This window comes from Tenrec ecaudatus, chromosome 14, assembly GCF_050624435.1.
Source record: "Tenrec ecaudatus isolate mTenEca1 chromosome 14, mTenEca1.hap1, whole genome shotgun sequence".
NCBI classification, from domain to species: Eukaryota; Metazoa; Chordata; class Mammalia; order Afrosoricida; family Tenrecidae; genus Tenrec; species Tenrec ecaudatus.
The window spans coordinates 81,633,613-81,660,487 of NC_134543.1; the positions used below are offsets into that span (position 1 = coordinate 81,633,613).

The 26,875-nt window shown below is 44.4% G+C and overlaps 1 protein-coding gene and 1 non-coding gene across 3 annotated transcripts in view; one reads left to right on the forward strand and one right to left on the reverse strand.

Annotated features, from left to right (window-relative positions):
• Nucleotides 1-26,875, forward strand: part of STXBP6 (syntaxin binding protein 6) — a 290,271-nt gene that overhangs the window by 84,475 nt on the left and 178,921 nt on the right. For both annotated transcript variants that reach the window (XM_075530994.1, XM_075530993.1), the window contains exon 2: nt 2,000-2,188. In XM_075530994.1, the coding sequence (XP_075387109.1) occupies nt 2,035-2,188 (154 nt within the window). In that variant the 5' untranslated portion in view covers nt 2,000-2,034. The remainder of the gene's footprint in view (nt 1-1,999; nt 2,189-26,875) is intronic.
• LOC142427142 (small nucleolar RNA SNORA61) lies at nt 25,218-25,334 on the reverse strand. Its single transcript, XR_012779959.1, has one exon. It is a non-coding gene; the product is annotated as a small nucleolar RNA SNORA61 (small nucleolar RNA).

The following is a 26,875-nucleotide window of genomic DNA, read 5'->3' on the forward strand; positions in this document are numbered from 1 at the left end:
GCCCCCACCCTTTCCTGTAGTTTTTAATGAATGAAGACGTGTTGTTGATGTTCCATCCATGAATGCAAGTGGGCTGTACTTAAAGTCATATTTCTTTTAGTTCGACCTAAATTCAGCTCCATCCTGAACTTACACATGAACAATTGGTGGTCTCCTCTACAGTCAGCGTCTGACCTTGTTCGGGCTGATATTGTTCTTCTCCATAATTTCTTCCCACAGACCTAGTCAGTCTGATCCCCGTGTATCCACCTGGTAATGTCCATGTGCATAGTCCGCATTTACATTGTGGAGCAAAAGTATTTGCAATGAGGAAGTTGTTGGTCTTGCAACATTCTCTCTTGTAAATCTCTAGCTGTGTTTCTTTTACTAAAGCCATGCTTTCCACTTACTAATCCTTCCTCTTTACATGCAACTTTTACATTCCTGCCACCGATAACCATCAATGCATCTGGATTGTACGTTTGATCAATCTAAGGCTGAAGAAGCTGGTGGAAGTCTTCAGTTTCCTCATTATTGGTTTTAGTGGCTGATGTTTAAATTTGAATAATAGTTGCATTTATTAGACTTTCTTGTAAACATGTAGATATTATCCTATTGTAGACAGCATTGTACTTCATGATACTGAAATGTTCTTTTTGTGATACCATTTTTCTTGATTTTGTCATTACCGGTATAGTAAATTATTTGTCCACTCAAAATGGATAATATTAGTTCATTTCAACTCACTGATTCCACTAAGATCTTCAGTCTGAAATGGGTCAAGCATGTTGTACTAGTAATTACTGGTGATTGGCGTGCAAAAGTTAGAAACAAAGGGAAAGGAACAGCATTTGGAAAATATGGTCTTGGTGATTCGAAACCAAGCTGGAGATTGACCTGGAGACAGCTAGAAATGACCAGAATTATAACCACCAGGAAAACACAACTTGTGGGAAACTAAATATACCATGGACCTGTGTAAGTGTAAGCTTGGGGTGGAGGGAGTGGTGGTGATGGGGCACTCACTGTGACTCAACAGCATGCTACTTCAGTTTCTTAATTCTTAGGCACCTACTGCGAAGTCCACCACGGGAGCAGGACATGTGGGACCTGCTGGGAAGCATTTCCAAAATACTTCGCATTAGTCACTCGCGCTTTTAGGATTCTGTGTCCACTTGGACCTAAAGAAGAAAAGGTTCCTAACTTGGCAACTAGATGCCAAGGAACACTAGAAAATAAGACCAGTTGAAAGCAGTGAATCACCAAGGGTTGATTACTTCAGGTCATCAAAGCCAGATGAGGGTGAATGCATTAAGGATCTTTTGTTGCGTGTGTATTATAGTGTAGAAGACCGCGCGATTATTTCTATTGTGAATAGAATTAGGGAAAGGGACCTACACTGCAGTAAAAGGAGATCTTGAAGAGCCATAAGAATCCTCTTGGCAGAGTCGGTAAATGCTGGCCCTGTGCCCCACCCGGTGGATCTGTGGCAGTAAGACCTGGTGATTGGCTGCCATTGTGATGATAGCCTGGAAACCCGTTGGGACAGTTCTACTGGGTCACGTGGGTTCCCTGCAAGTTGAAGGCTGCTTGATAACATCCATCAGCAACAATAACGAATTTCTGACTTTAAGGATTGTTGGGCAGTAGGCGGCTTCTCAAATAGAAATGTGAACTTATATTTTTTCAGGAATTGGAGTCGTTTGGGTATTGCTTGCTGGTTTCAGCTAGTCACAGTGGGAACAAAGCTTTTTTGATATCACGCCCTGCTGCCTATCTCCCCCTATGTTTGACTTACTCTGAGCATAAATCAATTCTCATTCATCTGTAGTTTTTATAGTTATTATCAATGTCAAGGCACTGCTTTTCTGATACCGTGATGCCTTTCAAGCAAACGAAAGTTGAAACTACACATTAAAACTCACTCCCTTCACATGCAGATCAAGTTGCTGTTCACTCCTGTTGGAGCCGTCCCAATATTGTCAATTCCAACTTCCCTTTTCTTTCTTTTTTTCTGTAGAAAACTCACTACGAGTGCTCCTCCCTTGCCCCACAATGAGTGCCAAGTCGACCATCAGCAAGGAGATCTTTGCACCACTTGATGAAAGGATGCTGGGAGCTGTCCAAGTCAAGAGGAGGACGAAGAAAAAAATCCCTTTCCTGGCGACTGGGGGTCAAGGCGAATATCTAACGTACATCTGCCTGTCCGGTAATGAAAATCAAATGTTTATATATTTAAAACAACTTCTCTCTGAAAGCATTGCACTCTAAGGAGAGTTCGTCAACTTGCACTCTTGTGTTCTTGCCTGTCTGTTGTCTTTCTTGAATCCTGTATGGACTTGTGGCCCTTGATTAGAAAGATAGGGTTTTATGTTATTTTCTAATTCATTCAGAGTTTTTACAAAAGGCTTGGCAGATGCAGCTGGGGGTTATTTGTTTGTTCATATTTTTCCTTCTCTTGAACATTGTCAGAATATAGGCTGTCCTTTGGGGGTTTGGTTTTACAACAGATCTGGGTATTTGAATAAGCAGCCTGAGCTACATTGACTCTCTTTGCCTCCATGGTTGCCAGTAGCCAGTAGTCGTCTTGTCTCGAGATCAATATTGGCACCTGTGGAAAGTGAGAAAGTTGGTTCACCTCACAAATCACGGCTCTGCCTGAGAGCTACAGCCTTGTCAGGAAGAGACATCCGTTGTACTGAGCTTCAAGTTTGGTCAGATAATATATAATTTCTTCTTTTTCTATTTGTGATGCCAGGGGATCTGTAGGATTTACTGTGGTCTGATAGCAAGTTGATGGAGATAAAATTCGGATACATTTTCTATGAAGTTATGGGTGATGCTAATCTGAATACCCGGGGCATCTGTAAGATTTATGATAACATTTCTTATAACAAGGCAACAGAGAAATCAAGCTCATTTAATGCACTTTCAATTGTGGCTTGAGACTACAGCTCTGTTTTGAGCCCATGTGTAGCTTTTCAAAATGAAGGTTCCAGTTATTGTAGTCTGCCACGATGTTTGGTTGGAGCTGACATTGTTCCCTCCAGAGAGCATGCATCACCATCGTAATACCACTGTGTCTCAGCTGAAATTAAATAAGAAAATAGTCTTTGGTCAGGATGCCTTTCCAATGATTTAAACAAAGCTAAAAATAAGAACGAGTGTGAAGAACTAGCCCTGAATAACCCTATTGGCCTCTCTTTCATATTCCCAAGTAAGAATTACACTCAAGCCAAGTCCACTGCCGTTAGGCCCTTTCAGAGTGACAGCCATCCTATAGCATAGAGCAGACCTGCCCAGTGGAGTTTCCGAGGCCGCCAATCTTTGGGGAGTGGTTGGAGGGAGGGGGGTTTTGAACCTCTGACCACTGATAGCAGTTGAGTGCTTAACCATGGTGTCAGCAGTCCTCTTAAATAAGGATTCAATAACATTTCGATATCGTTAGAAGGTATTTATATTCCTTCAGTGCACTGCGTGGCAGGTCATAGGTGATCGGCTAATAGCGACAAACCAAGTAGAATAAAGAAGTAGCTATTGCACGCCTTCCTAGGGTTGTGTCACGCGACCCAGGCATTAAAAATATACCTATATTCTTACGTTTAGGTCGTAGAGGCTTTACTTGCATTGATGATGAATAAGATGCATATGTGAATAAAATGCATTATAATACTATTTGTTTTGTGTTTGAGCTGAGCATGGTGTGAGCTTGAATATCAGAGATTCTAATTGTATTAACTTCATCTCTCAGTGTTTCACTTAGATTTCTTATTAGGTGGGTTAGCTGTATTTTACCTAGTCTATGCATATAGTTGAAAAATAGGACTTTTTTTTGCATTTTAGGTAGAAATGTCTATTTCTGATCATGTAGCCTTTGAGAATAATAGGGAAACTCTAACAACTTAATCTCAGTGAAACAACATGGCATTGCTCCTGCCACAGAAGACAATGATGTGGGACGCACGGAATAACCATGTTTCATGTGCAAATCACCCACACCTTCAGGATTCAGGTCTGAAATCAGAGAAGTGCTTTTCTGTTGCATTCTGATGGAGGAAAACCCCTGGTTCTGAAATTCTGCATCCTTTTTCTAGTTTGGAATTGTGTGAAGATGGGTTGATAAAGTAAATCTGACCAAGCAGACCAGACAGACAGACAGACTATTGCCATGCAGGCCATCTGACTCATAGCCACCCCGCCGTAGGAGCGCGCAGAACTACCCCTGTCTAAAGAGAAGAAAGAAAACCTCGTGTTTCTCCTGAGGACCGGTTGGTGGTCTCCCACTGCTGACCTCGCGGGTATAGCCCAATGCTTGGCTACGCCACCGCCAGAGCCCCTCCTTTAAGCAGACAGTAGAATGACGGAAGAAGAAGGCTGGGCCACTGTAACAGCCAGCGTGTTTCAGTTTGATTTTCCTTACAGCTGAGAGAGAAGCAGCCACCATTGTCTTCTAATGCATGTGAGACTCAGACGCAGACCAGTCACGTCTCCGCAGTCTTGTCTCCCAGAACAACGGGGGCGCATGAAAGAGCAAGCATTTGTCTCAGCTCTGGGACCACAAGTCCAGCTCCAACAGGACAGTGCTTTTGCGGGTCCTGAGGAAAGGACCCTTCCCGGGCTCTCTCATAGCTTCTGGTGCACTGGTTCTCAACCTTCCTAATGCCATGACCCCATGCTTTGGTGACACCCCGACCCCCCACCCCCGACCATAAAATGATTTTCACTGCTACTCCTTCACTGCCATTTTTTGCTACTGTTGTGAATCTGGTGAACCCTGTGAAAGGGTCATTCCAACCCCAAAGGGGTCACGACCCACAGGTTGAGAACCACTGTTCTAGTGGCTTCTGGCTTTGCTTGGTTTAGAGATGCATCCCTCTGTGCCATCCTCCCACCATATAGATACTTATAAAATACCACTCACATGGGATTAAATTAGGATGTAGCCTCATCTTAAAGGATCCTATTTCCAAACAGGGTTAACGGAATTAGGGCTTCTGCTTAGTCTGGAGGACCCAATTCCATCCATAGCATGCCATGATTAGTTAACCACGGCTTACATGCCCTGGACGCACTGGATAAGAGCCTTGGGTGGAGCAAACGGTCCCGCCCTTGGCTGCTATGCAGACATTTATGGGTTACATCCACAGGAAATGGGAAGACATGCCCGCAATCTTCTGAACAATCAGCCATCCGACCCCACGCCTACTCTCGGTTCCCCGAAGGCCACCGTGAGTTGGAAGTGGCTTCGGGCGGGTTCTCGTTTTGTTTGGTTTTGATGCGTGGAGGCTGCTGAGGAAGGCGTTAGGAAGTGGCTCCCTGAACGAAGCTGAGCCACAACTGGGAAGATGCTCCGGAAGAAAGCAGGTCTGCGGGGAAGAGCCAGGAACTGAGATCTAAAGGAGGAGTCAGCAGTCAGGTGATGGAGACGTCCTGCAGGGGCAGAGGGTATGGTAGGCACCCGGAGTCACAGCTCTGTTCAGAGGGGGCTCAGGTGGACTTCATGTGGTTTCTTTTCTCTTCCTCAGTCTAAGGACAACCTCCGTGTTGCCCCACTCCACGTGGAAGCAGAGCTCCGAGGGGAAGTCCCCTTGCTCACAGTGTGAACTTCCCGCTCTCCTGGAAACCAGGGTCCTGCCTCTGGTCGGGCTGATGACAAAGTTATTCATGTCGGACAGGCAAACTAGGCCTGCATAAGACAATGTGGCAAAATAATATTCAGCCAGCAGGAAGTTAGACGTTTTTAAAAAGGAAAAGCACACCCTGGCTTTAAAAGTTGGCCCAAATATGTCTCCAAGGAATGCCTTTGGCTAATGTTTCTTTTGTGACTCTCCCACTCCCACCCGAATCCCCTGGATCCAGGAGCATGTATCGTCGGTGAGGTAGAGGTTTGTGATTAGACTTCTTTTCAGAATGAGTTATATGAGGGGGCTTCGAATGTTTCTGGGAATATTCCACTATCTTTTGATTTCATTTAAAATGAAATGGAATTAAAACACTTCTATTGTTCAACCAACTTTCTTTAAAGGTCCCTCATAAACTCCCAAAACTTGTTTTGTTTTTTTAGAAAGCCTCACCAAGTCACTAGTGGGACAACCCTAAGAACTGCCTAATTGCCCTACATTCGTCTGCCCCCCATCCCCCCACCCCAGGTGAGCGGAAGCTAGTCCTGTTCATCACAGGTGTGAGAAGTTCCCCGGGTGGCCCACTGGGTGGCTCAGAAGCAGCAGCCTTGTGTGATGTCAACCTGTGCTTCCGTCTGGGACCCTGGGCACAACAGAACTGGCCCATCGTGGTCCACGGCATTTTCAGAAGTAGCTCATGATACCCCTCTTCCTAGTCTGTCTTAGTCCAAAAGTTCTGCCAAAAAGTATACGAGAGAGTGACCTGCAGACCTCCATTAACAGGCAGAGGGTGGCTGACGGGCTTCCTGCACACCGGACGGTAACTGTCGATTTCATTTGTAACTCGGAACTCTGTTTGTTGTTTTAATAAATAATTTCATTGGGGGCTCTTAAAGCTTTATAACAATCCGTACATCAATTGTATCAAACACATTTGTACATATGTTGCCACCCCCACTTTCCCACCCAAGTGAATCCTTGATAACGTATAAATTATTTTCTTATCTTATACCCTTCACCCATGTTCCTATTGTTTGTTTTCCTCAGGGGGCGGAGGTGTTTATACATCAATCATTGTGATTGGTTCCTGTTTCTGCCCCTTTTCTCCCCACTTTACCCCCTACGCTCATGGTATTGCAACTCCCATTACTGTTCCTGAGGGGTTTATCTGTGCTGGATTTCATGTGGCAACTGCTCTTATGTGTACCAGTGTACATGCTCTGGTCTAGCTGGATTTGTAAGGTAACACTGGGCTCGTGATAGTGGAGGGGGTTGTGGGGAAGGAAGCATTAAAGAACTAGACTACCAGAAGAATGCTGTGTGTTTAGAGGGGGCTATACGGCACCCTGGCTGACGCATCCCTTCCTTGTGACCCTTCTGTGAGGAGATGTCCAATTGTTTACAGATGGACTTTAGGTCTCTACTCCAACCCCCCTCATTCACATTGATAAGTTGGTTTGTTTGGGGTCTTCTATACCAGGAAGGAACTCCTAACACATTTAAAATGTAAAGTAAATTCCACTCGTAACTGTTTTTCTACAGTTTTTTTCCTCTGATGATTTGCATCTAATGTTCAACATATTAAACTGGGAATATACTGAGAAGTGAAAAGCACTTATTGTTTAAAGGCCATTTCTGTATGGAACGTTCTGTAATTTCACATTTAAAATCTAGCACCTGAACCTCTTTTAATTCTGTATGCATAATGCATAGTGCCCATAAATGGATACAAATGTCCCCTCTGCTGCTGCTCATTGTCTCCATAGAAGGACATGATTGGTACATTCTTTTACATATTTCGTTGAAACAGAAAATCAATCTTTTCAAAATGATTTCAGGTTTCTGGAGGGAGCAAGTCTGAATGCTCTTTGATGAAATAATTTATGTAAATAATATCCATGGAAGGTGATACCGTGGCTCAGGAGCCTAGCAGTACTGTCCCTTATCTCCCTCGTTGTTAGGCATAGGTGTTCCTAAATATAAGATCTAGAATTTTCAAAAAATACAGATGGCCTGGCTCCATCTTAGACCTGATCAGAGCTAGTGAGCAAGCTTGTAATTTGAAAGTGTTACTCAAGATATTCAAGTTTGCGGCCAGGTGCTCATACCTAACGATACTTTGAGCTCCTCCGGAGGTGTCATAGGAAAAAGGCCCAGAGATGTACATTTATCAAGGTGACAGCCAAGAAAACCCAGCACAGCGGTGTTGCTCTGCACATGTGGGACCACCAGGAGTTGCCAACGTAATTGGTGTTATTTTGGACCTAAGACATTGCAGCAGCTAGCTGAGCTATCTCAAGGATTTTGTATTATTGGCATGCTTGTTTCAATAATATATTTTTGCTATTTCATTCTATTAAAAGGAACCAACTTTTTAGTCCCATTGCCTATCCGTGGTCATCTCTAAATTTTTCTGGGCTTCACCTTATTTATTCAATTGAAAATTTCTTGTCCAGTTGTCCCTTAAGCACCATGGCTTGGAACCATGAGGGCCCATTTGCAAATGGACTTTTCTGCCCTGCTGTGGTAAGCTCGTGTGTGGCAGTATCTACTAAAGTGACATGTGATGCCAATCCGCTCTGTGCGAGCAGTTCAGAGTCCCAGTAACTGCTCGCCCCGCACTCCTCTATCCTGTCTAAGTGGAGACTTTACAAAGCCTGTTGTCCTTCTCCAGGGACCGAACTCTCAATAACATGTCCAAAATCCCAGAAAAGAAATGTTGGCATTCTTTCTTCCAAGGGGCATTCTTGTTGCGCTTCTTCTAAGACACACGTATTTGTTCTTCCAACAGTGCATGATATTCAGTGTTCTTTATCAGCCAGTATCACAATTCAAATGTGTCCAGTCTCCTCTGGTCTTCTTATTCATTATCTAGCTTTCACACACAGACGAGGGTTCAGTTGAGAGGATTTCTGTGTCCTTGACATTGCCCTGTATAGAAAGTATTTATTCAGAAGTGATGCGTATTGACTTTTTGGGAGTTTTTATCCGGAAGAAATGAAGAAATAAATCCACCCCAAACTCAAAGCCTTATTAAGGTATAACAATAATAGAAGAAATACAAAGCATCTATAATAGGATGTATATTGTTACATTTTATCATGTAAATACTTAATATTTCTAAAAGCATGACTTATTTTAGAAAATGAAGTAAATAAAAAGTTGCTTCCTGCATGTTATAGTATTTATTTAAATTCTTAGTCCTCACAATAACCCTATCAATTCGGTGGTATGGACTTCATTTTTCAGATGACAAAACCAATGTGCATCGGAGATACAGTGAACTGGCAGGGTCACTGTTTTGAAAATGGTGAAGTTGGCCATTAACCCAGTGTCTGGGACCCCATCGCCATAAACTGATTGCTGTAGCACCCTATGATTCTGGGTTCAGGAAGGAGCGGGTCAGAAGGGTGTTGTGGAGTTACTCATGTCTTAAAAATTCACATTTCTCTCCAACTCTTCAAAATGTATTCACCGGCAGTGCGTTTTGATTTGAGAATGCAACGCACTATACATATTTATTTCAAAATGTGTTTTATAAAAGTGTGGCAGTATAGAGCACTTGGTTCTTTCATGGTAAACGATGGGGCTTCAAAAAGTTTGCCAAAAACCAGAATTAAGGGTAATGGAATTTTCCCACCAGCTTTCTGAAACCCTTTGTATTTTCAGAGGCATATTTGATTTAAAAAATGTGCTAAAGGTGACGGCCTTGTTTATAGGGAGTTAAAAGGGAACATTCTGAAATGGTTTCTGCCTTCCTAGGTTTGGTCACCAGGGTTTATGCATACCCAACACCAAATTCACTGCCATCGAGTCAGTGCTGACTCATCACGAGCCGCTGTGGGTTCCTGAGACCGTAACTGTTTATAGCAGTAGGAAGCCCAGTCTTCCTCCCTCGGAGCTGATGGTGGCTGCAAACTGCCAGCCATGTGAATTTCAGTTCAACACATACACCATCAGGGCTTCTGGTTTGATATATAGGAGACCTTAAATGTAGCACCTGCAGTGCACCCATTACGTTCTGTGCAGTGCTCACTTTGGGCAGGGTGGCCTGAGCCCACCTTTGGATTAGTAATGGTACTATTCTGTATTGTGGACACTGAGCTTCTATATCAGACACGATTCTTGATGTATTAACTCATTCAATGTTCACCATAGTGTAATGAGGTAGGTACTAGGGCTTCATTGTAGATGAGAAAACTGAGCGTACAGGTAAATCAGCATGCCCAGGGTCACCAGCAAGCAAGTGGGAAGAATAGCAGGGATTTGTACCTGGACAGTTAGACCTTCTAGCTCTGTCCTTTTGCCATGGTGCTCTGCTCTCTCCTGAAGGCATAGGAGTTGTATGAGAGAGCACTTCTGAAACTAGACTTGTCTTTCCTTTCCCTTTGCCAGTGCTTGACTGCTAATTGCGTCTCAGCAGACTCTCACATTGCTTGGTTTTGGTTGGCTAGCGATGATCTTGCCCACCAATACCTGGGCTGTGATGGTGGAAAACTAATGAAAGGATAAGTCTCATTGGATGCAGAGAACTCACTGATTCCCCAGATATTTCTGACAGGGACACCACCATTTGCACGTTTGATTGCGTACTAGGAAAAAAATAGGTACGACAGATGCTTTACAAATTCTTTAGAGTTTTCTGGATGGTTCTAGAGCTCTTCCTGTAAAGTCTATTAGCAATGATATTCATCATTTTTAAAGCCTTGAGATAGTCCAATCCAACAGTAACTAAACATTTAATGACAATCAAAGCAAACTCACTGCCATTGAGTCAATGCTGACGCATAATGACCCTATAAGATAGGATAGAACCGCCCCTGTGAGTTTCCAAGGCTCTTTATGGGAGTAGAAAGCCCCATCTTTCGCCCTGGGACCAGCTGGTAGTTTCAAACTTCTGGCCTTGCGATTAGCAACCCAATGATATCATATGCCTGTTAACCACTTACCAGGCATTATCATCTATAATCCTCATAACAGATCTGTCATGCATCGTATGGTTGTAACATCTACTCTACAGAAGAAATCCCCAGGACTTCAAATGGGCAGATACATTGCCCAGGGATCAGGCATTCCATAGCAGCAGAGCTGGCTGGCACTCACACCTTCAACCACCCAACTTTAAAACAGACACCATTTTTTCATTTCTTTTTTGAGAACAAGACTAAGTCAGAAAAACAGAACTTGTCTGTTCCTTAACAACAATGTGACAACATTCCTTGGGCTCCGCGTTCTAATCTCCTGGGATTTTGAGAATGTGTTGTCGACCCGTTGAGTTTTTCTAGTGGTTTAGCACATCGTCAGAGTTTTTTTTTCTTTTTCTCTCCCCATTCTGTCATGTATGTGTTCCAATACTCAAAGCAGAGAGAAACAAGGGAAAACTCTTTGCAGAGGGGAGTGCCAAAACATTTCATTTCAAACTGGAGCTCCATCTGTGTGCTCTGCCATCACCCAGCCCACTGTGAAGAGCAGAGGTTTCCCAGCTGACTCACGTATGTCCCATTTGGTTGGTTTGTCTCATGACAAAGGTGGTTTGGGAGACTGCAAACGAAGGCAGCTTTCCTTCTGGAGGATGGCTGGCAAGGCTCGGTGAACCTGGCCGATTTCCAAAGCAACAGCAGCCCACGAAGACACGATTCTAATCCAGGCAGCGGCATTCTCTGCTTGAGGGCCGTTTTCTAAGTCACCGCTGTTAGAGGTTAGTGCTGCTGCCATGTGCTAAGACTCTAACACCACGAGGGCTGTCCTGTGTCAGTTGAGTTGTAATTAGGTGCCAAAGCCAAGAGTTTCTTGGCTCCCTGTCATCTTGCCTACCTCAGCAGTAGCAGAACACAAGTTTGGGGACAAGGATGACTTAGAATATAATGTTCTGTTAGGTTTTCGATCCTCAGTTTTCTCCTCCATAAAATGGGCGTCATATCTCTATGTCAAGGGGATTTTGCTGGTTAAGACCAGACCACACCCATGGTCATCAAGCTGACTCTGACTCAAGAAAACCCCTTATGAAACAGAGTAGAATCCCCCCCGCATGTTTCCCTGGTTGTGATCTTGTCATAATCATATCACCAGAACTTTCTCATGCAGCATCACTGCGTGGATCCAAAGCCCCTAGACTTTAGATTAGTGGTTGTGTTAGGCAGGGTTGACTAGAGAAACAAATCCAGGGACACTCATGTATTTGTAAGAGAGAGCTTTATATCAAAGAGCAATTGCATATTGAGAAAACATCCCAGCCCAGTCTAGATCAAGTCCACAAGTTCGATATTACCCCATATGTCTGATACTAGTCTATAAATTCCTCTTCGGCACATGCAACAATGCCAAATGCAGGAAGATCACAGGCTGGTGGGTGAAAAGTCTTGGGGATCCAATGCCAGTGGAAAGAGAGACAGAGACAGAGAGAGACAGAGAGACCCGACTGCCTCTTATGGCAGAATTGAGAACTAAGAGAGAGAGAGAAAAGTTCCCAGAATCCTCATGAGAAAGCCATGCCCATAAGGAGGGAGCATCAAACGGTGACCTGATTGGTAGGCTAGCCTCCACCCCTGCATTCTTTTCTCGAGTTGATATGAAATTGCATAACTACCACAGTCGTCAAGTATAATATAAGTGTGTGCCGGATATCTGATACATGGAGAATACCTTGCTTTCTTCATTAGTTCATTACTTTATTGGTTCATCCAATACAAAGATAGGTCAACTGTATTTTTTAAAACCCAGGCATCTGTGGCACAGGCCATGTCAAGCGAAATCCCATGGCGGCCCAGCTTTGGCCTTGTCCGTGTCCCACTGCCGGTCCACATGGCTTGTCCTCCCTTCTGTTTCCTGCTCCTCTCCAGGCTCTCAAGTCCATGCTGATTCCACTTTCTAAGCTAGGTTTCACTTCCTTCTCCTTCTTCCAAAAAATATTTCACTCCCAAGCCAAGGATCCTCAGGGGCATCACACCACCCTCCACTTCAGAGAGTTGGGAAATTTCCGCTCTGACCTCATGAGTGGTTGTAAGTGGCTGGGCATCCTGGGCACCGGAGTCCATTGTGTTCAGGCCTCTTTATCTCACTTCGTGGGGCGTTAGAACGGACCTCGGAGACTGAATTCCTGCCCCTGAAATGGGAGATGTTATTTTCCTACACCTACTCCACCAGATCAAAAGAAAAAAATAAAACAAAACGTTCTCTGGGGTCAATCCAGTGCACTGTTGAGCAAACAGCAGAAATGGGAGAGGCGGGTGCAGACGCCTGTGGACGGGCTTTTCAGTCCAGCTCTGTTCTTGTTTGCCCAGCTCCATTTCCTGTTCCCCTTGGGGAGAAGGGCTGAGGGAGCGGATGAATGAGGGATAGAGTTATGTTTCCCGCCCAGTTGCAGGCTTGCTAAATAAACCACACATAGAAATTCCCAATAGGAGTGTTCAAATGACCGCGAGGATCGCGAGGGGGACAGTTGCCCAGTGACACGAAGAAGAGATGACCAGTTAGTGAGTTAGCTAGCTAGTTAGTGAGTTAGTTAGTGTTCTGGGAGCAGGCCCTCTTTGGTCCAGCCCTGTCAGCTCCATGATATTACTCAGCAAGGCTGGGTTTTCACCTGTCACTTTGCCTCTGCTTTTGCCTACTGTGTGGTAAAGGCTTCTCAGTGCTCAGTTTCCCCAGTGTTTCCGAGTTATCTGGAACAAATGCAGTTCCAGGGGGAAGATGGGGCCAAATCTACTCCTGAGTCTCACTTTCTGGGTTTGAATGCTGAGCCGACTCTGAGCTCACCCAGTCACTCTGGGTTCTATCAGCTGGCCCTGGGTTTAGCATTTTTAATAAAAACTTGATGTTATTCACAAGAAAATGCTACTAGGTGGCCTTTAATTCTCCTAGGATTCATCAGATTAGTGGGAAGAAGTTTTTACTCTACCTAATGGCCTCATTACCCAGAAGAAAATGCAGTCTTTTCTGATTTATTCAGTTTTAGAATCATCCAAAATGAGCCATTTATAAATGCTTCCCTTGTGGCCTCCAGTGGGAAGCTGTTGTCATTATTTTGAAGCACCTGAGTGTTTCGCCTGAAGAAAGTTGTGTTCTGGAGGAACAAATGATCATTTAATGGGCAGTGAATATATCCAAACGTTCCCCCAATGTTCCCCCTCCCCCTTTTTCCCCCTCCACAGTAATCGAGTTCAGTTCTATATATCCCGAGAGAGAGGTTTCAGGAGATAAAGGGAACTTTCATTTGGGGGGGGGGGTGTTTCAGTTTTAACCTCTGTGTGAATTTTAATGGAGTCCTTGGGCAACACAAAGCACGAAGCACTTGGCCATGGCCTGAAAGGACGGCCATTCAACTCTACCCAGAGGCACCTCCGGAGAGAGTCCTGGAGCTTGGCCTCTGAAAGGCCTTGAAAACGTTCGGGAGCTCTCCGAACACCCTTGGCTCAGGAGGAGTTGCAACTGACTTGACAGCAGCTGGTTTGGTGTGGTGGTGTGAAAACACTCCCCTGTTTTCATACAGAATATTTTTCACCCAGCACACATGGGCCCCTTGTGGTATTGCTTATGGACCTGAAGCCAGGCTGCATTTTGAAGTTTACGTCAGTTTAATGACATGCAGGGCTCAGAGCAACTTACTGAGTCCTACAAGCCCGTTTGAGAGCGTGTGAGTTTACCCAGCCTGAATTCCTGGAGAGCCCAGTTTCCTGCTTCCCAAAGGAGGCAGTGGGATGGATTGCGAGTTAGTGGGAACTCTCCAGAGGGTGTGGACAGTCTGCACTTCTGCAGACTGTTGCTCTGCTTAGGGCTTTATCTCCCGAATAGGTAAGACACAGCCACATTTTAGGATTCGGGAATTTTTAAGTATGTACGGGGGTTGCTAAAAGTTGGCGGAAAGTTCTCTGATCTGTTCCCAGGAACCTTTTGAAGGCTCTCTGGATTCTGCTCAGAAATGCACGGGGCTGTCGTTCAGTCTCAGAGTGAGTTCTGCCTCAGTGATCCTGTGTTCATGGAAGGAAATGCTGCCGGCCCGAGGCCACCCTCACAGTCATTCCTGTGTCTGAGTCCCAAGTCGCAACCACTGGCAGACCATCTCCTTAAGGCTGACCTCCTCTTTACCAAGCACAATGACTTTCTCCAGGGACTGGTCCTTCCTGGTAACACATCAAAAATAGATGAGCTTTTTGGTACCCTTGCCTCTAAAGAGCATTCTGGCTGAACGTTTTCCAAAATAGATTTGTTTGTTCCTCTGGCAGCCCATTGTACATTGAGTATTCTTGGTCAATGTCATAATTCAAGGGCACTGATCCTTCTTTCGGTTTCCTCATTCATGGTCCAGCTTTTGCACGCACACGAGACTGGAAAATCCCATGATTACGTCAGGTACACCTCAATCTTCAAAGGAACGTCTTTGCTTTTTAACACTGTGCAGGAAGTATTTCACAGTAGATCTGCCCAGTGCACTTTCATGGGATCTTTTGACCGCTGCTCCTGTGTGCACGAATCATGGAGCAAAATACAACGAAATTCTTCACAACGATGACGTTTTCTCTCTTTATCATGGAGTTGTTTTCTGCTCCAGTTGTAAGCTTTTATAAAAAGCTTTATATCGAGGTATAATTCATATTGAAGGCTGTATCTTTGATCTTTATCAATAAATGCTTCAAGTTCTCTTCACCTTCAGCAAGCAAGGTTGTGTTACCTGCACCTTACCGGTTGTCAATGAGCCTCCTCTCTTCTTGATGCCAAATTCTTCGTCATATAGCCGATTCTGGAATTATTTGCTCAGCATACAAACGTTGTGACTCTGCTGGCATAGCTTCCCCCATGATAGCAACATGCAAGACGCTGACATATGACAAAGTGACAGACAATGTGGAATAAGCATGTGTATGTTCTTTATTGGAAATAGGAAGGCATTCCTTCTCCATCCACTAAAGAAGAAGAAGAAACAAAGAAACATGATAAAGGAAATCCAGGGAAGAGGCTCATGCAAACATAGGAACTGACTTTTCAGGCTTTTGGTTGATGAATGCGTCTCCCCTTTTATAATCTTCTCTATAGCATTATTTTTAGTAGCAATGGTTTCTTTTTTTATTTTAATATACTTTAGGAAACAATATACAAAGCCAAGCTTTCCCACCATTTCCAGATAACAGCAGGAAGCTCCAATTATGAAAATTTAGTGTTTTGTGATGGCTAAGAACAGCAGTCAGCAGCAGACTCAGCTACAGTTAGCTACAACACAAACATCCTTCCAAATGAATTGTTACAGTAGCAAGACAGGTAAACCAGGGCTTAACAAATGACAACCACTTGGGGAAGTGACTCAGTCATTCTTGTTGAGTTTTGTATTTCATTCAGTAGTTTATTCACAATTTTTCTGTTAAAATGCCTTAGACAAAACTTTCCTTAAAGAATTATTTGGATCAAGTATAAATATTCAACAAGAATAGTCCTGATAAAGAATCCCCAGGTAGTTCAAATTCAAATATGCGTTGACCAAAGGAAATGAAAATGATCAATTTTTGTTTGTTTTAACATGTTTATTCCAACAGATACAATCCACATCAGACTAGCTTTGTTCCCTCTGCCCCCTCCCACAGCCATGTTCACTGGGCTACTTCCTTTCTATTTCAACAGTCAGTGGACTTTCAGCTCACAGGCCCAGCAGCACGTTCTAGGTAGCATTTTGTCCCCCCGTTCATTTACTTCTATAATGATTATTATTATTATACTCTCTTCAAAAAGATGATTTTAATGACCTCTAGAGCAACGTAAAGTACTTCACCATTATCTATTCCTGGATACTTTGGTTTTAAGATATTTTCACCATGAGAAATAAAGAACCTGACACTTTGCAACACCTATCTTAGAGAAGTGGATACTGAAGAGCACTAAAAACGCACGACAGGAGGCATCCACGTGGTCTGGCGTGGGAGGATGGAGGAAAGCCTCTCTGCCCTGTGCCCTGCCAGGGACCAAAATGAGCCGACTTCAAAGGCCAAGGCCACGAGAGCGTCAGAAAAGTAAAAATTCTGGCCATGCTTTGTGTTCTTAACTACTGCTTATCAATCTTGACCACATTTGTTCTGCACCCCCAGTTCTTCCACATTTGTTCTACATCGCCCGGCAGTGATGCCCCTGTTCCTCGTAGGCTTTGATGGCATTGTTTGATTTTCACGTGTATTTGTAGGTGTGCCTAAGTGTGCTACGGTGGTTTTTCAATTTGCATTTGCAGAGGCAGAAAGGGCAAGAAAGTGCTATGTGGCGGACCTAGAGTTTGCATCCGTGTTCCTCCCAAGAGGGTAGCTCTTTACCTCGTGCATTTGATGGGTTCCTAGCGGATTTACTTGGCATGCATTGCTATCGGAGTGTTGTTAAATGAGAGATGGGAGAAGTGGTAAATGCCAGCCAAACATGTCCATGCTTTTTTATTCTAGGTGAGTACATTTGATTAATAACCCATATCTGACATTATATCAGAGCCAATGTTTGGACTTTGGGGAACAGAGTGGGAGTGTTTTGTTTGTTTTACGAACTGTAGAGTGTATGTCTAGAATGCTCTTTCATCACTCTCAACCGTAACACCCGTTGTGTACCTGGAAAATTAGGTCTACGGGGGTTGGTTGGCTTGTCTAGCACCCCAATACCACTGTAGTCAAACATTTAAAAATAGAGTTCAAAGCTCTGCGTTCATTCCTATCTTCTTGCCATTTTGCTGATGTGCCTGAGAGCGTGGGCCTGGGGCTACTGTTGGAGGAGGAGAGACGGGCCCAATCCTAATATGAATTTGAGAATCCCTGTGCATCTCAGTGTGCAGGATCAGTCTGCACCAGTCATTCTTTTTTTTTTTCTCTCAATGTCAGATTTTATTTTTTAAATCATTTCATTAGGGGCTCATACAACTCTTACACCAGTCATTCTTGGAAAGCACCTGTGAATGGTCAAGGGCGTGACATTTCCCGGGGTTTGACAATTGTATGGAATTGGATGTGGACTCAGCCACAAAGGCCAAGAAGTAGACCCATCCAATTTCTCTGTCACCGCCATCCGAGTCCTTGGACTCAGAGTGGAGAGTCATTTGTTGTTAAAAACAAAAACAAAGCAAAACTCTCTGCCATCGAGTCTATTCCAACTCATGGCGGCCTGCAGGGCAGGGTGGGATTGCTCCTGGGCGTTCTGAGGCTGTCACTGTTTAGGGGAGTAGAACACCTCATCTTTCTCCCGCAGTACTTTAAGTTAGACGTCCAATGCGTAGCCTCTATGCACCTCCCACCCCCACTGGCACCCCCACCCCCGGGCTTATTCTACTCATACCATTCCCACGTAACAGAACTCTTCCATGGGATGTCTTTGACTGTATGTAGTCTTTATGAAAAAAGTCACTAGATCTTTATTCTAGGGAGCTGCTGGGGGGATTCCAACCACTATCCTTCTGGTTTGTAAATGAGCACTTAAGTGCCTTGGCAAGTGCCCAGCATTTTGAAGGGGAAAGACCAAAATGCCATGGTCTTCAAATGTGGTACCTCACCTGATCCATTAGGCGAAGAGAAGAAAAGATCGGAATTTCTATTCAAAACGTAAAATGTAATTATTTTCTAATTCATAGACTTTTTATAGGCTTATTACTATAATTTTACAGAGCAGTTGCCCAATTGTATAATTTACAGTGAGGTTTATTGACATACTTCACAATAAGGTTTATAGCTTTTGTATTGGAACAGAGCCCAGCTGGCGCAGTGGGTTAAGCTTTGTGCTTTTCACCACCACAGCAGTCATTAAATCCCCCGGGGCTGGGCTGTAAGAGAGACGAGTCTGTCTGTGTGCTCGTAAAGATCTATTCTCAGAAATCTAAGGAACTTCATCTTCTAGGGTCACAAACAGTCTGAATCAATTCAATGACAGAATATAATTAAAAACAGTTGGAGACCCCCAGTGAGAGGGGAGTCGGAGTTCTTTGTTGGCTACAGAGCTAAAAAGTTCTGACCACTAGCAAATCTACTGAAATCTACTGCCAGAAGCTCTGACTTTTAGAGGTATTGGCTGAAAATAGTCAGCACAAAACAAAACTATCCTTTGGAATCAATCCCAGTTTCCCTCGCTTCTAGGACTTTCTGGAAGACGGAGAGCCAACTGCTGTGAGGATGTGCCCCAGCACACCTGAGGGGCCTGTCACGGTGCCCGGCACGTACGAGCTGCGAAGAGGGCTCTCGCTTCAGAAGCTGTCTGCTCCCCTTTTCAAACCAGAAATCTGGCCGAGACAATTCTTTGCTTCAGATCTAATACTAGGTTTGATTTAGGATGGATCTAAACATCTGCGACTTTGCTTTTAGTACACCACCATCAGGTCAGGCCCGCTTTATTTAGTTCTGAAGTTTCTTGGCCTTTTGTATTGTTTTAAAAAAGGGAAACCTGCATTTCCCATCTGGACCTGACATTTATTGATTCATCCAAAGGAGGCTCAGTCTTTGCTGATGTAGCAGAGCCCCTGGTTTCCATGTGAGTGCGTATTTCTGTTTGAGTCCATTGCTTTTCCTTTTTGTGCATTCTTATTTCTCTTTGTCAGTTGTCATACTTTTTACATAAGCGCTCTATCTACCATTTACTTAGAGCACTGCCGTGCCAGCCCATTTGGGGAAAGGTTTTGAACTTGGCTCTAAATAGGCCTCTGAAAGACGTGTACATGTGCCGCATCTTTATTTAGATGGACACATGAATCACAACACCCCCTCTCCCATGGAATTCGGAACTATTAAAAATAGATGCTTTTGTTTTCACAGGTCACATAATTCTGACATTGAATTTGATTTTCTGTGAGTAGATATTTCAGAGAGTGTCCGAACCTTCTATTCCTTTGTTCTCTGCTCCTTACCATAGGTGGACTGGCCACCCACCATCAGGCACACGTGCCCCTTGCTTCCCAAAGCCTCTTATGAAAACCCTTCATGAGTGGCCAGTACACACTCCTTCGAAGTGCGATCCATCAAACCACACCCACTGCCGTCAAGTCAATTCCAGCTCCTGCCAAGCCTTTAGGACAGACTAGAGTTTGCAAGACTAGACGGGGATTTTCAAGGACAGGAATCTTTTTGGAAGCAGACTTCCCTATCTGTGTTTTGGAGAGCAAGTAACTGGTGGATTCAAATTGCCACCCTTTCTGTGGGCAGCTGAGCACTGAGCCACACCACGACTGGGCTGTGGGCGCCCAAGCCACTTTCTCCCTCCCCCACACTCTCCAAGCCAGAATGCCTCCAAGCGGCTGAGGGGAGAAAGTATTAGCACAATCATATCATTTATAAAAGCTTGTCAACGTTAATCATGTTACCTGAAGACATTTGTGTTTACAAAAGTGGTCAGTGAGCCTTCTGAAAGCAGTCGTGCTGATGGTAGCACTGATGGTTACAGGTGGTAGCTGACGTAGCAACACCGAGAACATTTGTGTAGGAAGCAACTATCGTCCATGTTTACACCTCATCAGGTGCTGGTCCTCTTGGGTGGGTCGTGTGCTAAGTACTCAGCCTCCTTGTCTGACCGTTATTACACAGTGCCTGGCGTATTTCCTTATGTGCCTGTTGAAAGCATTCATTTATTCGGTGTTGATATCTGAGAACAGTTGCTTGGAACCTTTTCATCTGACGATGTGTTTGACTTTGAGTTTTAGAGGAAAGCTGTTCCATAGCCTCTGATTTAATTTAACTTGGCTTCCATTGGTTTTTGAGTTTTACAAAGATTATTATAGAAAAGACTGCAAGTTAATATTGTGGAGGCTCGTATTACACATTTTCATAAGTCGACTGATTAACCGAGGCTATTTAAAATTATGCATGCTTTATTCAATTAAAAAAAATTCTAAGAGTTCTTGGCAAACTTGGCTTTAAACTCTGTTGTGATGGAAATCTTGTTACTCAGACTGTCGGACATAATATTCCAAACGCATGTCCTTTGAACAAATCCAGGTTTATTTTAAGCTTCAGTGCAGGCTCTGTGAAGCACTGAGGTGAGAGAAAGAAAGGAAACTTCAACCACCTAAAAGGAGCTCTGTGATCTCTGCGCTGGACCGGAAGCGCTTCCCAGGGCAGAAGGAAAGGGGGAGCTTTGCAGAAAGGGGGTCAAATCTTCCTCTGACCAGTCTGCTTTTTGCCCAGACGTAGGGAAAGGATGGTCGGGTTTAGACAGGCTTTGGAGCACTTGGCATCGTGCAGTGTCGTTAGTACCATGAATACTCCAGTGTGTGCAGTAATTTAAAATGAGACTTGGATTGGGGGGGATTTACTTAGATTCATAAACTGGATTAGCCTATTTTTAGCCTCAGCACGTTGGCTCTAATTAGAACTTTCAAGTTTTGTCTTTTATATACGCTGTAGGACCTCGTCCTTTTCTAGAGTCTCAGGCTGGTAAACCGTTTCATTGATTCTGACCGGTCAGGTATACCATATTGGGGAGCAGTTGCAAGCACCCCTTCTGATAGGACATGTATTTTGTCATACATAAAGTAACAGATGGGGGAAACCTGTGGCCCAGGAATGGCTAAGCTCATGCTCGTTGTGTGTGCTTGATCTGTGTTTTTCTATCTGCAGGACCAGAGTCACTGATTAGAAGCAACCATATATAAGAGCAAAGGCTTGGGCAAAATACTATATATTTGTATCTATGGATTTGAATTCTGGTTCTTCCATGGGAGGAACAAGTCACTTAGAGAGTCACTTAGCCTTGCTGAGCTCAGTTTTCTCTTAGGCAAATGTTGATTTAAAATGCCTATTGTGTAGGGATATTAAGAGAACTAAAAAGAAAAATTGCCTGAGAAGCCATAAGGAAGCCCCCATGCTTGTTTCCAGGACATAATCCAAGCTTACTAAATGATAGTGTTTTTGCGATCTGCATCTGCCTTTTAAAATTGCTCTTCTACTGGGGAAGCGGGCTAAGCGCCCCCAGGGGTCTGGAAGAGGAGGAATTCGAAAGGGAGGTGGAAGTGGCAGGTGACTCACCGTCTTCAACAGGCGTCTGAGATCTAACACTGGACTAAACAGGACTTCGCAGGCTGTTCGGCTGCAGCGGGGCCTAATCACACAGTTGTCATGACCACCTTGGCCAGTGTGCGATGGTATGTTATGCAGAGAGCAAATCAGTGAGGATCGAAGAAGTCTCACTGGCGAGTAAGGAGACTGCATGATCATTGACGGCGTTGACGGTGCTGCGACGTGAAGGTAGGATGCCAGGCCGTGGCTGGACTCAGACGTGTTCTACTGAGTCTCAGTGCTCTCTCTTTCTTTCTACAGCTGGAGCCATCGAAAGTCCTAAGGCATAATCCATCCACTTGGTATGGGCTTTCAATGAGGTCCCCGGCAAAGAGCCTGGCCCAGGGCTTGGCATAGTGTACCAGCTGCCGTTGAATTGATTCTGACTCATGTTGACCCCGTGTGTGAGTCAGGGTAAAGCGATCCTCCATTTGCTTTTCGATGGATGATTTTTCAGTAGCTCACGAGACACCTCGTCTGAAGCAGTTTTGGATGGACTCAGATCCCTCTCCCTTCCGATCACAGCCAAGCACTTGGACCATCCGACCCACCCAGGACCTTCTTGGTTACTGTAGACATCGTGGATGGTAGCGCACAGTGTGCTAAGCAGGACGTGAATGTGTGCGTGTGTGCACATAGGGCTGGTGCCCAACACAGCCCTTCCAAAGAATGCAGGAGCCTCAGAAGCACAGCGCAGGATGGCTGCGGTTTCATTCTGGTGCCCAGAGGGTCGCCGTGAGTCCCCGCCAACGAGCGAGCACCTGACCACAACATATTGAATGCTAAGGAACACTATGTTGAAAGGAGAGGGCCGTGGAAACCGTAACCTGAGTGCTTTCTGATTGTGTTGACTTCTGCCACCAAAAGCACTCGGGCCCTGACCTCCACCTGATTGTTGGCCCTTGTTAAAAACTGCATTCCACTGCTCTCAGCTTTGTGGGCCTGGTCAGCAGTGTGTCAGAAAAGCAAAACACACAAATAACACTTTCCCAGTTATCTAGTGTGAGGTTGTTTGTTGGTGGTGTTTTTCTTCCCTTTTTTAAGCTGCAGTGCTCTCTCCTGCCAACCCCCCCCCCCCGCCATTTTTTCCTTCTGAAATGTCTTTGTGAGGGTGGAGAGCCTTAAGCTCCCTCAGGAGTAGGGTTGGTTTCACATGCCTGTACTCAGGGTGGGTTAAGCTGCCTGCTCAGTCCCTGGAGAGGCTGAATTGGCCACAGTCTGATAGCATGCTTTCAGGATATAAAAGAAACCTCTGAAAATCAATTTCTGACATCATTTTATTTTCCCATGTTCATTTGCATGCAAACGAATGCCAGTCGTTTTGATTTTCTTCTACTTTTTAAAGCTTTGAAAGAAAAGCCCAAGGACTTCACGTGTAGCCTTTCCCCGGCGTCCCTTACTAGATAGCGACCCCTTCCTCCCAACATGCACTGCGAACGCCAGCCTCTGCAACTTGGAGGTGAATGCCTTCAGAGGACCTGTTCTCTGGATGATCCCAGGTTATCCAAAGATGGAGTGGTTTTTTTCCCCCTTCATAATTCCATTGAGCCACATGATCAAATACTTAGCAGGCAATGTTTCACTCATATTTAATTACCCGGGTTTTTTGCCAGCTGGGAACTAAGGAGTGGTACTTTTGGCCGTGGCATCAGGAAAAGGGGCTTTAGAGGCCAACAGACTTGGATTTGTCTCTTGAACTGACACCAGCTGTGTGGCCTTGGGCAAGTCCCTTCTGCTCCCCAGTGCCTTGGATTTCGTGTGGCTGTAAAAATTGGAGATTAACATATGAACCAATTAGCCAGTTGCTGTCAACTCCATTCTTGTGCCCGGCAACTCTGGTATATCAGAGGAGAACTCGGCGCCAAAGGATCATCAACAGTTAATCTTTTACAAGTGTATTTCCAGGTCTTTTTCTTAAGCACCTCAACTAAAGCTGAAATAACTGACCGGTTATTTCAGTTGCAGTTGAACATAGTAACTGTATGTAACATAGAGGGCATGAGGATGTCGCAGGACCATGCAGTGTTTCATTCTATGATGCGTAGGGTGGTGATGGGTTGGAGCTGCCTCACTGGCACCTAACAATCCACAGAGGGGGCTCCTCTGACATGTTTCCTGGCACCTGGTAGACAGATACTATTGAATGGCAGCTATTGCTAACAGGTGCTTACCCTGGGTTTGCAGAGCTTGGCACTGCTCTCTGAGGAGAACTTGCTGATAGAGCAGGGCAGGTCCTCTAGCCACCCGTGGTCTGGAATTTATTGTGCACAGCGGAACACCCTCATTTCTCCACTACAACTGCCTACTGCTCATCCTAGGCCTTAATGCTCAGGTTAGCCTCACCAGGAACTGTCACCCCACCCTCACATTGCCACTTGGGAGCAGATGCCCCACATGGTTGCTGGGCGGAGAGTCTCATGTCACCAGTTCTCCCTGCTGCTAAGCCTAGAACGCGCAGTGGCCAAGACAGTAACAGTTCGATCTTCCTGCCCTCAGACGTAAAGGGAGAAGCCAAAACCTTAGCAGCCAGACTAAGAAGATCACAAGCCTCTCCCTTCTTCCACCAATGTGGCGACGTCCAAGCGATAGCCGGTTACAAGCTATCGTGGGCTGTTCCAGCAGTAGGAGCAGAATTGGAACAAGTAGGTTGTGGATGCTTAACCTCCGCGTGATCACTCCAAGATTTTCAGACTCATAGAGATTTCAGCAGGAGCATGTGGGTATATTTGGCTTTTTGCGTAGGCTCACAGATACAGGAGCAAATAAAGTACCCGGTACCGTGCCTTATTATCAAAGGCTGTGTAACGTGGTTTCTTCCACTGAATAGGAGTGCCGTTTGGTCACATTCTCCCTGACTTGGCTTGTTTGATAACATTTAACAGCAGTAAACAAGCAAATAAAGAGGGAACGTGTCATTCTATTTTTATCCTAGTTTAACAAAGTGAACCTCTTATCTGATTTGTACAGTATTATATTTTCCTCGAATAATGATACGTTAAAAATATTTCAGCCTACCATAGTATTCTAATGATAATTTCAATCGTGAGGTGAGGGTTAAATTTGCATGATTCAGAACGTTAAAAGCTGCATGCAGACTGTATTAGGTCGGGTCGATTAGAGACACAAATCCAGTGACACTCATATATGTATAAGAAAGAGCTTTATATCAACAAGAGACATATTGCAAAAAAGTTTCTCAGGCCAGTCTAACTCAAGCCCACTCGTCCAACACTTGTCCCCAAGCCCCTCACGCAGCCACGTGCAGTGATACAGAACGCAGGGAGATCACCCGTCGTGGCTACAGAGCCATTTGGAGCCCAGGCTGGAGGAAACGTGGAAGCGCTCTGGCAGATCTCAGACAGTTGCCAAGGCCCAGCACGCAAAAGGCAAAGTCACAAAAAAGGAACAATACCCAGGCCCCTCGCATAAGAAGGCCACACCCCCAGGGAGACAGCGTCCGGTTTTGACCTGGTTGACAGGTTTCACACCACTCCTAGGCAGGAGTGTCTATTTGACATAAACTTATCTACCACACAGACTATGGAGAGTTACAATTTGCTACTTGAGAAATTAGATTTTATCTAAAAATAAACCCTAAAAGAGAAATGCAAGCTCATGGTTTGTTTGTTTGTTTTTACCCTGTCTGAAACTAGCCCGGGATCCAAGAGCACTGAGGGGCAGCTTCAATGTTTCTGTTCCTCCTTTACCACCGCCCAGACCAGTGTTTTGATCCGGGGAAAGGGAACTGGAGGGTGCAAGCTGATGTTTTTGATTAAAAACCTTCAGGTTTACTTTTGGTGGGAAGAGGTAAAAATATACCAAGATGTATTTTTATCAACTAACTTTATGGGTGTTTAGAAAAGGTCATTTCCTTTAGAGAAATGTTTGTGCCATGGTAGGTGAATATATTATGAACATAAAACTGACAGAGGCAATTGTTAGGATTTGGCTTCAACTCAATGGCAGTGAGTAAAGGGGTAATTGTGCTAGATTTTCTCTAAGGACACACTGTGATGATCACGAAGGTTTATTTTAAAGACATTTCATGAGAGTTCGAAACTGCCTTGGTGAGAAAAAGCCAAGAAAGTTATGCCAAGAAATGTTTTCCATTGCTACAATGCACCTTCTCAAAGTAGAGTGAAACCATAACCATCTGGATGGAATCAAGCTTCAAGACTTTCATTTACTGATGGGGCATGACTCAAAATGAGAAATCAAAAACCGCTTCAAACATCAGTTATCAATTGCAACTTGGAATGTATGAATTATGAATCTAGGAAAATTGAACATCATCAAAAATGAAATTGAATACATAAAGCTTCTTATTGTAGGTGTTAATGGGCTGAAATGGACTGGCATTGGTCATTTTTAATGAGAAAAACATAGGGTTTACTGTGCTGAGAATGACAGATTCAAGAGGAATGGCTTTATCACAAAGGCATTTCAAGATCTATCTAGAAGTTCAGGGCTGTCTGTGCACACACCGGGAAATACAGTCAATATATAACTCTTACTCAAATTCATGCACCAACCACTAAAGCTAGTGATGCAGAAACTAAAGAATTCTGCCAACAATTTCAGACTGAAGCTGATCAAACATGTTATCAAGATGCATTGATGATCATTGGCGATTGGAATGAAAAAGTTGGAAGCCAAAGAGGAAGGATCAGTAGTTGGAAGAGATGGCCTTGATGATAGAAACAAAGCTATAGATCGCATGATAGAATTAATTTTGTAAGACCAACAACTTCTTAATTATTTCAAGACCATCTCAAGAACAAACTGGACGCATGAGAAAAGACCTGATGAGCTATGGAATGAGATCAAGAATATCATCCATGAAGGAAGCAAAAGGTCATTACAAAGTCAGGAAAGATGTCACCTGTTAACCTAACTATAACTAGAGTGACCCACCCTACAATGCACTCTGCCTGGTAACAAGGCCCCTCTCATCCCTGCTCCATGGTCCGAGGGCATTTACCAGTGACTTGATCCCTCTGGGAGACCCTGCAAATGGGGGTTGGGCTTTCCCTGTCATCTATAGCCTTCTGCAGACCGGATGTTCAGAATTTAACATCTAGTCTTTTTCCTTCCTTTGGATTTGGATTTCATTAGTTATAATCTTTGGATCACATAGGCTAGCTAGTGTGCTTCTTCTCTGTCAGTTAGCTTGCCATTTGGCCTCCATGTTGATCCAGTGTATACTTAGGTACACAGGCTGCTAATCACAGGGTTCAAACCTAAGGGGGACAGAGACAGAGCTTTCTACTCCCACAAAAAGATGCAGTCTCTGAA